This window comes from Helicoverpa zea, chromosome 2, assembly GCF_022581195.2.
Source record: "Helicoverpa zea isolate HzStark_Cry1AcR chromosome 2, ilHelZeax1.1, whole genome shotgun sequence".
Lineage (NCBI taxonomy): Eukaryota > Metazoa > Arthropoda > Insecta > Lepidoptera > Noctuidae > Helicoverpa > Helicoverpa zea.
Genome location: NC_061453.1, coordinates 11,074,655 through 11,085,860, shown reverse-complemented (window position 1 = coordinate 11,085,860; position 11,206 = coordinate 11,074,655). Strand labels below are relative to the sequence as shown.

At 35.4% G+C, this 11,206-nt stretch overlaps 1 protein-coding gene across 1 annotated transcript; it reads left to right on the top strand.

Moving 5' to 3' along the window:
• The first annotated feature begins 1,701 nt into the window (after positions 1-1,701).
• LOC124640218 (gustatory receptor 5a for trehalose-like) lies at positions 1,702-10,906 on the top strand. Its single transcript, XM_047177896.1, has 11 exons — positions 1,702-1,818; positions 3,522-3,663; positions 3,998-4,116; positions 4,403-4,582; positions 4,686-4,834; positions 5,232-5,354; positions 6,668-6,822; positions 7,172-7,216; positions 7,302-7,485; positions 8,465-8,554; positions 10,786-10,906. Exons 1-11 carry the CDS (start codon positions 1,767-1,769, stop codon positions 10,903-10,905), a joined length of 1,359 nt encoding a protein of 452 aa, XP_047033852.1. The 5' UTR covers positions 1,702-1,766; the 3' UTR covers position 10,906.
• Positions 10,907-11,206: the final 300 nt, after the last annotated feature.

Sequence of the window (11,206 nt, the reverse complement as noted above, 5' to 3'; positions counted from 1 at the left end):
CTAGAAAACTTCGAAACATTAAAAATAGTCTTTAACCTAGGTACATAAATAAATGTATCTTCTTTTGAACGCGCTAATATCAGGAACTACTAAGCCGATTTGAAAAATTATTTCAGTGTTATATACCCCATTTTTTATCCGGTTGCGTAGAGTACATCCAAAGGGACGCGGGTGAAACTGGCTGCAGCTTACTTATATCTACAAAAGCAGTGTGGATTAATAGTTCGGTGATTAAAAATAAATATTGGTTGTCTGTATCGTTATTTCTATAAGAAGACGAATTACAGTTTGTATGTAGGTACGCAAATCGTACCTATCGTAGGTAATTTCTTACAATAGGAACAGATACGATGGATCTCCGAAAGGACCTTTCAAACAAACTCGTTACTTAATCTAAAATATATCATCAATAACAAAGTAATACCTCTATAATTTCGTACAAATAAACATTACTTCGAAACCACTGATAATGATCGGCTGTCGATTCTAGGGGACAAACAATTTATATGAACCTCACGCGAACTTACAATACCTAAATACTACGAATTAAGTATGAACTTTCAGATTCGATTTATTGACATCAAATTACGAAGATAAGGTATATTTCTAGAAGTGGTTTAACTCGTATGAGAGTCGTGGAACAACTAAACCTACTCCATTTTTTTGTGTCCGTAGGTTCACTAGTAGCGCAATGGACACTGCGATTTTAGGTGCCGCAAGATGGAAAAATATTCGCCACTTTTACATGATACTTAAATGGTTCCAGTTTTAAAACTGGATATTTTTATGATATGTATGTATCATAAAAAATATCAATCAGTGACGTCAAGTAACCCAACACTTTCCTTAATCTTTACATCTTAGGTACCTTTCAAAATTAAAGCTCAAATCGATAGCTTCCAAGTTAAAACAGTGTAGTCACAAATCAACACAAACTTATTATCTTCTCGATCTAATCAATTCGAGTAGCCGAAGGTTCTAATTTATTAACTCCCAGTTTAACCTAAATAGTTACACGACATTCGTTATTAACCTGGTACCTATTAGTTAACTATTTACTATTGATGATTATCTAAACTTAACTCGAATTACGGTACTTTGTTCTTCCAATTATTGATAATTTTGTAACTAGATTATTTTTGTAGGTTCCGTACGTTATAGCAATGTAATTAGTAGTGATTGGCAGATTGACTTAAGTGAGAAATTTTTAAGGAATAATTTATAATATTGGATTATCCATAAATAGCTTTTCTGGTCTTAAAACAGTTTGCAAAATGTTATGTTCTGATTTTGTCATACTTCATTATTGTCAGCGCCAACGCTGTGAATTTAATTATACTTCGTTAGAAACCTATATACTACCTACCTGTTTGAAAATATTCAGTTTGTGCAGCTCTCATCAAAAAACTTGGCTTTTCGTTCTGAATAACATTTTGGTGCAATAATACCTGTATTTCTTGACTCCAAAAGACTTATATTGCCATAAAAGTGGAAACAATTTAGCACAATTCCAATTTAGAATTTATCAGAAGTTAAGAAACTGGTACTGGAATCCACTTCTAAAACCAAAATACCTTTTCTAAATTCAAACTTACTATAAAAAAAAGCCAACACTTAAAAATAAAACACACTTTCAATCGCAAGGATCCCTAATGCTTTGTCACGAAACTACTGGCCAGTCCATTAGTCGCCTAGCCAATGACAGGAGCCTATACCAGTGTTCAACAGTAAAATACTGCCTTTTATATAGAACCTTTTTAATAAGTATGGGGCAAACAAGTTTCAGAAGAAATATGTCTTTCTGGATTCCTGTTAAAAGTAAGTGTTGGTCATTTGTTTTGTTAATTAGAGTCTTTTGTTACGTCTGAAGTTTATATAGTAATGTTACCTGATCTGGAAGGCCTTTTCTAAGGAAGTGTGGTTGGAATAAGGACGTAGTTCGGTGTTATAGTGACGTAAACGCCGGATTTTTAAAATCAATATTATATTTTGTGAAGTAAAAATGTGTTGCTAGTAAAATAGTCTGGATGAAATGTAAAGAAAGGAAAAGCTTGAATATACATTAGTGCCTTCTAGGAGCGCTTTTTGTTAATAGGTGCAAGAGAAATCATAATTATGTCCCGTTTCGGTATAAGAAATAGATAATTGTCGATCACAATAATGGCTGTAGAAGCTTATTTTAATTTACGAGTAAAATGTAAAGTCAAAGTAAACCTCTAACCACAGACACTTATTTTACATAGAACAAATCATCTGACCACTACAAAATACCAAGAACTTAAAAATCACAAGCATTTCACAATAAATACCTTGCACACAATAAATGCTTACTATTATTTCATACTTCTATAGAACTAAAATATCCAGACATGAAATGTATGAACCAACAAACCTTTGAGGTTAAAACAACAAGTGTATTACCAACAGTGACACGTTACCGGTAACATTTCCGTGGACCCCGTATTACACGCTATTACCACAGAGTAACAAACTAATGCACTAACCTGTTTTATCTCTATTTTGCACAATCCTATTAGACTACTCTTGTTCTCTCGAATTTTAAAGTTGAGAAAAGAGAGAGGAGACAGTAGCAGTACCTGTTCAATGCTTTGGAAGGTATTAAATCGCGATGTGTGCAGCGGAAAGCAGTGCCAGACTTGGTGTCTAAGCTCTAACCAAAACTTTCCTTTTCGACCCTACTGAATGCCACGACTAAAATTATAATTTTTCTGTCCTTGTCCAGACAAGCCAATTACGTCTTCCTTAGCATTGACGAATATAACCGTAATGGGTTGTTATTTTACATTAATTATTTAATACATTTATATCGGTCTGAAGTACAAACAATGACACATTTACCTACATTTCGAATTTAAACCAGACTGTGTCACCTTACACCCTTTCCCATACAAACCGGACACATTCACCGTCTAACAACACACATGGACATAATGGTTCATTTACGTCATTTAACGTATATTTACAAAAATCAAAAACATATTCATGATCTCTAAATATCAGAATATGTAGGTGTAACCACATTTCTATAAAGTTTGTAGAACCTATCATGGTTTAAAGTTATACGATAGGAAGTACGGTAAACTGCCAATGCCTTAAAATAACAAGGAGTGCCGAAAGAACAACACGATTCGAAGGTATTTTGCTTAGTATACGAAATGGTGTAAACTCTTTCAATGTGTTCTGTGATTTACGGGGAACAACATGCCACCGCTGCTGTTGGTGGCTACAAGTATGTATTATTTTATTTGTATTCGATAGGTATGAAAGGTAATCTTCCCAAAATAGTGTTTACAAATTATGAATTTTCAGAGGTCAAAATGGAGCTGTTTAGTTTCTGTCTTAGGCAATGTCTACATTGACTTTTAGAGAATTAAAAAAAACACAAGTTACTGTTTCATGAAACAAGACTTTAAATATTTTTAAATAAGCTGGATTTGCAGAAATTGCTGTCCATCTTTATGGAATTATTAATTCATGTTCAACATTATTTTACTTTTCAGAGAACAAGGTAGACGTAGCTAAGCCTAAAGTGAAGAACATCACATCATTCCAGGATGCTCTGAGAGTTACCGTCATCATAGGACAGGTCTTCTCCTTACTCCCTTTCGTCGGAGTATTTACCAATGTGGCTAGCAATGTCAAGTAAGTAACTCCTGTCGAATCTAAACAACATTTGTTTTTGCAAACACATACAAACTGATGCTCCTGTACTTATTCATCTGTTTTTGACATCTCGATATTTGCAACCGGTCCTCAGACAACGCAGTTCATGTCATTTTATTAGTTTTCATGAAGGGATATTCTAGAGTTTTTAGTAAATGATGCTCAGCAAATATTTTTATTATTATAATGACCGGCCGCATATACCTATAGAATGCGCATACTATTCATTTACTCCACTTTGAAATTCAATGTTTGCTGCCGCGCTGTGGAAATAAATGTTTACCGTTTTGACTACATCTGTTTCTAATTCCAGGTTTGTGAAAACTTCATGGAAATGTGTATACTCGTTGCTGTCTCTCATTGGTCAGATGTTCATGGCAGTGCTGTGTATCAATAAGCTGGCAAAGACTACTGTTTCCCTTAATGGCACATGTAAGTAGAAAAGAGACCAATTAAATTAAAGAATATTATTTTAAAGGAACTAATCAATCCATAAATACAGGTGACAGTTGAGCTAAAAAGCTACCAAGAAATTTTATATTTTTCAGTTTATTAACTTGTGCTACAATATCACATTTCTAACGTTTATATGTATGTTTTCTAGTATTCCTTTAAGGTATAGTATCGTTGAGGATCTTCACCAGCATTCTAAATATGATTTCGTTTTGCAAACCTTCGAAAATCTGACAACCTTATCTTTCTCACGCCTTCTTTATAGCGCCAGTAATATTCTACGTAACCACCTGCGTGACGATGATGCTGTTCTTCCAAGTGGCTCGGCGCTGGCCCGCGCTGGTGCAGCACATATCTAAAGCCGAGGACATGGATCCCAACTTCGATTGCAGCCTCACTAGGAAGTGCAATATTACTTGCGCTGTCGTCCTGATACTGGCTTTGTGTGAGTCGCTTTACACCACCGTAGATTTCCTATTGTTTGTACCCTGTATCTAGCGATATTTACTTTTTAAAATTATTGTAAATAACAAAGGTGTTTCTTCCAGGTGAACACATACTATCGTTATTATCAGCATTTGCGGGAGCCTCGGCCTGCTATTCAGGAATGGATACTTACGAAGGTTTCGTCACCCACTTCTATCCTTGGGTGTTCACCTATCTACCTTATTCCGTCGTATTAGGTGTTTTAACCCAGGTACAGTTACTAGTTTTGAGGATTACAAATGTAACTAGTTTTTAAGCCTGTGCAATTTAAGTATCTCAGGCTACGCAGAGACCGCGACTTTTTCCGATATAAATTAAAAATGACATCTCCCATAAAGCTATATTAGAAAATCATTTTGGGCGTTTTGCACCAATTAACCTACCAAACCATAACCTGTCGTCAAACTACAGTTACATGGTACAACTCGCCCTTGATCCTGAAACCACGTCTTTCATACCTCAGCCCAGTCATCGTTTACCCAAAAGACATCATCCACATATTTATTCTTACAACCAACGCTGCAAATTCAAACCAACAGATCTATTCGGCCACTCACTCTAACTATTATATTCAGCCAGTCATAACTCAGACTTTTTTTTTCTTTTAGTTTCTCCACTTCCAGTCGACGTTCATATGGAACTTCTCCGACTTGTTTGTGATCTGCATGAGCTACTATCTGACGTCACGACTGGAGCAGGTCAACAGGAAACTGCTGGCGGCTCAGGGCAAGGTCAGGTTATGAGATGTCTGTTTGTGGCTTTATTTGTGTTTGTTTTTGCTGTTTTGACGGGTGTTGGTCCAAATATTATATGTATAAGTTCTGTGTGCAGTGCAAAATTATTGATGCGATCAATTGTTCAACTTTTTCTACTAATTAAACTTTGCAATTTAGGTAGTATTTATCTTCCAAAGGCTAAAAATATACTGCTTTACATGTAGTTGACTTGAGTCAAAAACAATCTATAATCTGGTTTTCATAACTGTTATTTGAGCCACTTTACTTTCTTAAAACCTTTGTAAAGTTTTAAATCCTTCATTGGTTACCGTTATTCACAAAATTGTTTCAGCAACATCAAAACAAGCATGTAACAATAACACCACGTAAAGTTATGCATAATAATGCACATACGCTTATCCTGCAGTCGGCAGCACATTCCAACTTAAGTGAAAACTTGGCACACCTGAATACAAACCATAATGTAATTATGCGGCCCACAGCGCATTGGTACACCAAGATTTTGTACAAAAGCAAAAATGCAGTTTTGTATTCTGCTTTTTTTTTTCATTAAAAGTACTGCAATGCATGTTAATTTACACAAAATAAAATTGCAAGTAATTTCTGAGAGTTGAAAACGGTCACCCATCTACGGAGTGACATCGATAAGTGTTGCTTAACCTTGGCTATCGCAAACAAAATAAAGATGGCATTGAATACCAATGTTGCTTTATTTGGCCAGTTTCAAAATAAAGCTTAGTCTACACTTAGCACTTAATATAGCTGCATGGAGTCCATCTAATACTCTTATCACAAGCTTAAACAAGTTTCTCGTTGAACGTAAGTGAGTGGTTTCGTGGCAGCACTCGGCCAGTTGCAAACATGCTAGCACTTTACTTATTTCGTACAAGCTTATTGGTGAAGAAGATACTTTAATTCAAGTGGGATAGGGTTGATTCTGCATTGGCAAAAGGAATAAAGAGTTTAACATCTTTTAATTTAATTATAATTGAACTTACACGGAGCCGTGCCGTATTAGACACAATTTTCATAGTCAGATAAATCATATAGGTAATTTGTCAACTTTTACTACAGGAATTCATAGATATAAAAACCAAGTCTGTCTCATGTATAGTTATCGGCACGGATAATGAGCTCTCGGCGGAAGAGTGGGGATCGCTTTGAGCACTGGCAATAAACCAATAAATCACTTCTGCGCAGGTGAAGGTCAGGGCTCAATATCCTTGCCGATGATTATACAGGTTAAAATATTTCAGCACAAAATGTGGTCATTGTCGAACGTAGTTGAAAGACACCATTTCTTTCAGTATTTACCAGAGATTTTCTGGAGGGCTACTCGTGAGGACTACTGCAGAGCAACTCAGATAGTGCGGAAAGTAGACGAGGTGATCAGTGGAGTCGTCTTCATATCATTCGCTAACAACCTCTTCTTCATCTGTCTGCAACTCTTCAATACTTTGGAGTAAGTGTTTGGATTGATAGTTTGGTTAATCTTTATTGGTAGTAGAAGTAAGTCTTTCAACAAAAGCTATTGTATTACCCAGTTGGGTTTGCTTGAAATACAGCTTGAAGGAAAAGGTACTGAATGGTAGAATGTGGGGAACAGAGAAGACGAAAGTGATTAACTTCTCGCACCGTAAAGCCAAAATTATTTGGGAACTGGGCAGGAAGAAGAAGGCAGGCAGTGGCTTCTACTGATAATTTTAGCTGCATCAGGATAAACAAGCTGCCAAATCTAACATTTGTAAAAAAGATCAAGTAGGTAGATGATTTGATTACGGTTGTCTGCTAACATTTTTCTATGTTTTCAGAGACGGCTTAAAAGGCACAGGAGAATGCACTCCGAAGTTGAAAAAGTAAGTCAACTTTTCACACATTTCTTTCGCCCCCTATTTTCTATTACCATGTTTACAATAAAAATCGAACTCTTCCATTTCACAGGATCGTAGTATCAAAAACCGGGCCACTAGGGGGTCACGAAGCCGCAGCATACTTCCTCTTCTCCCTGGTTTACTTGCTGTCTCGGTCTGTAGCAGTGTCTCTCATAGCTTCTCAAGTGAACAGTGCTTCGTCAGTACCTGCGCCTGTGCTGTATGATGTTCCTTCACCTGTGTATTGTGTTGAGGTGGGTAGTGTTATGTGACTTAAATGACATGATGGTTTAATTCAACTTATGCTTTAAGGTTTCTATGTTACAGTTCCCTCATTACCTTTAGCATGAAACTAAGATTTTTGAAGTTTAAATCAGTTGCAATTACGAATATAAGTCATCCAGAACGAATATCTTAGGATTTACATACCTAGGATATGTTTTGTAAATATTAAGACAATTTAAGAAATTAAGTATTATTATCTCGTTATCTGAAACCTCTCTTCTCTTTGTGATCAATAAAAAAAAAAAAAACTCTGAACAAGATCTAGCTGCTGACTATATTTAAAAAAGATCTTAAAGAAACGATGACCCAATAGATATAAAATGTGGGTCGTACTGAAGTTTGCTTATCGGCGTCGCTATCCGACACTCAGCTGATCCGACAAAGAAAATGACAGCAAAAATTCTAGATAAGGGCCGAGAAGGTTTTTACATGTTGTAAAGTGTCAGCATTTTTATAAACAAACACTTTATTTTTTCTAAAAGAAATGCCCGAATTGGGACCCTCCCACCGATTTGATCAAAAATAGCAATAATTGGATCAACTATATCTGAAATCATTATTTTACGCCTACATTATGACTTGCCAAAGATCAAATGCGCTGACACATATACGTGTTTCACATTTTTACGAGCACGTGAAGTTTACCTACTCATTTTCATACATGGCACTTGGACGGAGGGAGTGAAATATTGATACAGTACGAACCAAACTTAGTAGAGGCTCGTACATGTGCATCTTCAGTCCACTGATTCCCAATATTAAATCTGGGTGGTTACATTTCATACTGTAGTTAAAATTACACCTCTAGGATACCTTCTCCCTTCGTCCCCAAACGTACAAGCAAACTCTTTAGAAATGTACAAAATATAAGAGTAGGTAACAGTGCATTAAAAATTCGAAAATATCAAATGAAACCAATTTGAAAACATTAACAATTCTTTTTCCTAGGTGCAGAGGTTTTTGGACCAGGTCAACGGGGACAAAGTGGCGTTGAGTGGCCTCCAGTTCTTCTCAGTAACCAGAGGATTACTTTTAACTGTGAGTTTAATGCTTTATAGGGCTTTAAGTGATAGTTAACTGAGCGTAACATTGCACGGTTATGATGACACTTTAGGGGATCATGATTTTCGCTTCCGAAAAGCGTAACTTTTGATGTTATCTTTTATTTATTTTTTTAATTGAACAATGTTTAGCATAAAAAATATGTAAAACGAAAATAATACGATAAGAACATTTTCATGTAAAAGCGTTTCTGGAGGAAGAAACCGGTAGTTTTCAATTTTATTTTTATTTTATTTATTTATTTATTTGGGACAAACAAACAGTAACACATTATTTCTGCGCAAATAATATAAACAAGATATTATATAAATGTGAAACTCACACCGTTATCCACAGCATATACAATTCATATAAATTTACTTTAATGAACAATCTATGCGAGTAAGATTACAAGACTATTTAAATAACTATACATCGGAATCCTTAAGTTTCTTTAACAATGCAGAACGAAATCTATTTGCTGACACTGAGAATAAATCTAATTCTGCAGTTTCTGAACAAAAAACATTATAGTTTTTGCACAAGCGACGTAGAGGCGCCCGAAAACCAGCATTGGTGCGGCAATGAGATACAGCAAAAAGAGGACGTGCGCGCACCTCTCGTCTAATAACAGTTCTTGGGACATAGTAGCATATTTTATTAGTGATCTCAGATCAGTTATACCTGTTATGGCATACGTCAAAAAGAAACATAATCTCTAGATATAAACGCCTAGACTTCAGGCTCATCAGATTGTATGTATTAAGTAGGTTTTTATAGGTTGGGAAATTGCGGGAGCACCTATAGTGCATCGATCTGAGGAATTTGCGCTGCACTCTTTCAAGCATCTCAACATACTTATTATAAAAAGGGTTCCATACTACCACAGCATATTCGAGTTGAGATCTAACTAATGCTTTGTAGAGATGAGAATAAGTGCTTGCGTGTTTGAATTCAGTAGCTGATCTCATAATGAACCCATACATACGATAAGCCTTTTTAGTGATGTTATCAATATGTTGATCAAGGTGAAGTTTGTTATCTAGCAGTACCCCTAGGTCTCGCACGAATGGGGCTTTTAACAGAGTTACATTGTTAAGATTATAATTATGGTTTATAACGTTTTTATTTTTTGTGAATGATATCGTTAAGCATTTAGAAATGCTAAGGTAAAGTTTGTTTTGAATGCAGTATTCAGAGAATCGATTTAAATCTTCTTGTAACTGACAACAATCTGCAGGTTTTCTTATAGCTTTAAAGATTTTTAGGTCGTCAGCATAAAGCAAAAATTTTGAGTATCTAAAACAATTTCCAATATCATTTATGAACAAAATGAATAAAAGAGGCCCTAAAATTGAGCCCTGCGGTACGCCAGATGTTACGACAGTAGTCGCCGAGTGAAATCCTTTGATAACAACCCTTTGTGATCTATTACTAACATATGATGCAAACCAGCGAAGCAAATCTCCTCGTATGCCGTTAAATGCAATTTTGGTAAGAAGCAAATTATGGTCTACTTTGTCGAACGCTTTTTGAAAGTCTGTGTACACTGCGTCTACTTGTACTTGTTGATCCATATTGTTAAGAAGAAAATCGGTAAATATTAATAGATTAGTAGTTGTAGATTTACTTTTGACAAATCCGTGTTGTTGTTCTATTATAATTCTGTAAATTATCTTGTGAATTTCCTGATAAACTAGCATTTCAAAAAGCTTCGACAAAGCAGACAAAATAGATATGGGGCGATAATTTTCGACCTCTTGTTTAGACCCTGATTTATATACAGGAGTTATATTAGCCTTTTTAAATTGTTCAGGGAAGGTGCCCTCTGATATAAACTTATTAAATATAATTTGAAGGGGCTTGTATATACTCTTAGCAGTCTTTTTAAGGAAATAAGGGGGCAGTTGATCAGGTCCAGGACCTTTGGTAGTATCTAAAGCTTGTAATGACTTCAAGACCTGATGTTCGCCAAACGTAATGCTAGTAATAAGAGTACATTTGTCACTACTCTCCTCAGGGGGCAGCCATTCGTTCAAATTTAGATTTGAGGGTTCATAAACCGATTGAAATTGTTTAATATCACGCGTATGTATCTATATGCGCAACGATTTCTACGAAAACTTCGCTAGTGTGACAGCGCTGTTATCACTACCAGCCTTACTTATATGTCTGTATGAAAATGTAAAGTTGGAACCTTTCTTATTGTAATATTTGTCTATTTACAGGTGGCGGGCACCATAGTGACGTATGAGCTAGTAATGTTCCAGTTCAACTCATCGACACCCACTCTCAATATAACTTCTCCCACTGTTGTTACTCACACTATTACAACACTAGCTACTTGAATTGTTGTGTTTTATTTCTAAGCCTTCAAAATCATCCTTTAAAACATAGCTATTAATTTTCATCCTAATTATTGGAGAAAACTTTTTCAACATGGTAGAATTTTACAAAAAATCGAAGTAATACTTGAAAGCACTTAAAATTCATAGACATAATATATCGTTCGTCGTTCGTTCGTTAATACTATATTAATACTATTAGTTAATAACTTCATATAAATGTATGTTCAACATAAAATAAAGCCCAGTACCTACCTAATCTAACTTTACATAAAAAAGCTGGCAAAGAAAACTTAACCTGATT

What these genes read in the sequence shown, in the direction of transcription:
- LOC124640218 (XM_047177896.1), top strand. Translation starts at nt 1,767, where the DNA reads ATGGGGCAAACAAGTTTCAGAAGAAATATGTCTTTCTGGATTCCTGTT. An exon ending in TGTTTCCCTTAATGGCACAT is followed by an intron (nt 4,117 to 4,402) that starts GTAAGTAGAAAA and finishes CCTTCTTTATAG; the next exon opens with CGCCAGTAATATTCTACGTA. An exon ending in CCAGAGGATTACTTTTAACT is followed by an intron (nt 8,555 to 10,785) that starts GTGAGTTTAATG and finishes GTCTATTTACAG; the next exon opens with GTGGCGGGCACCATAGTGAC.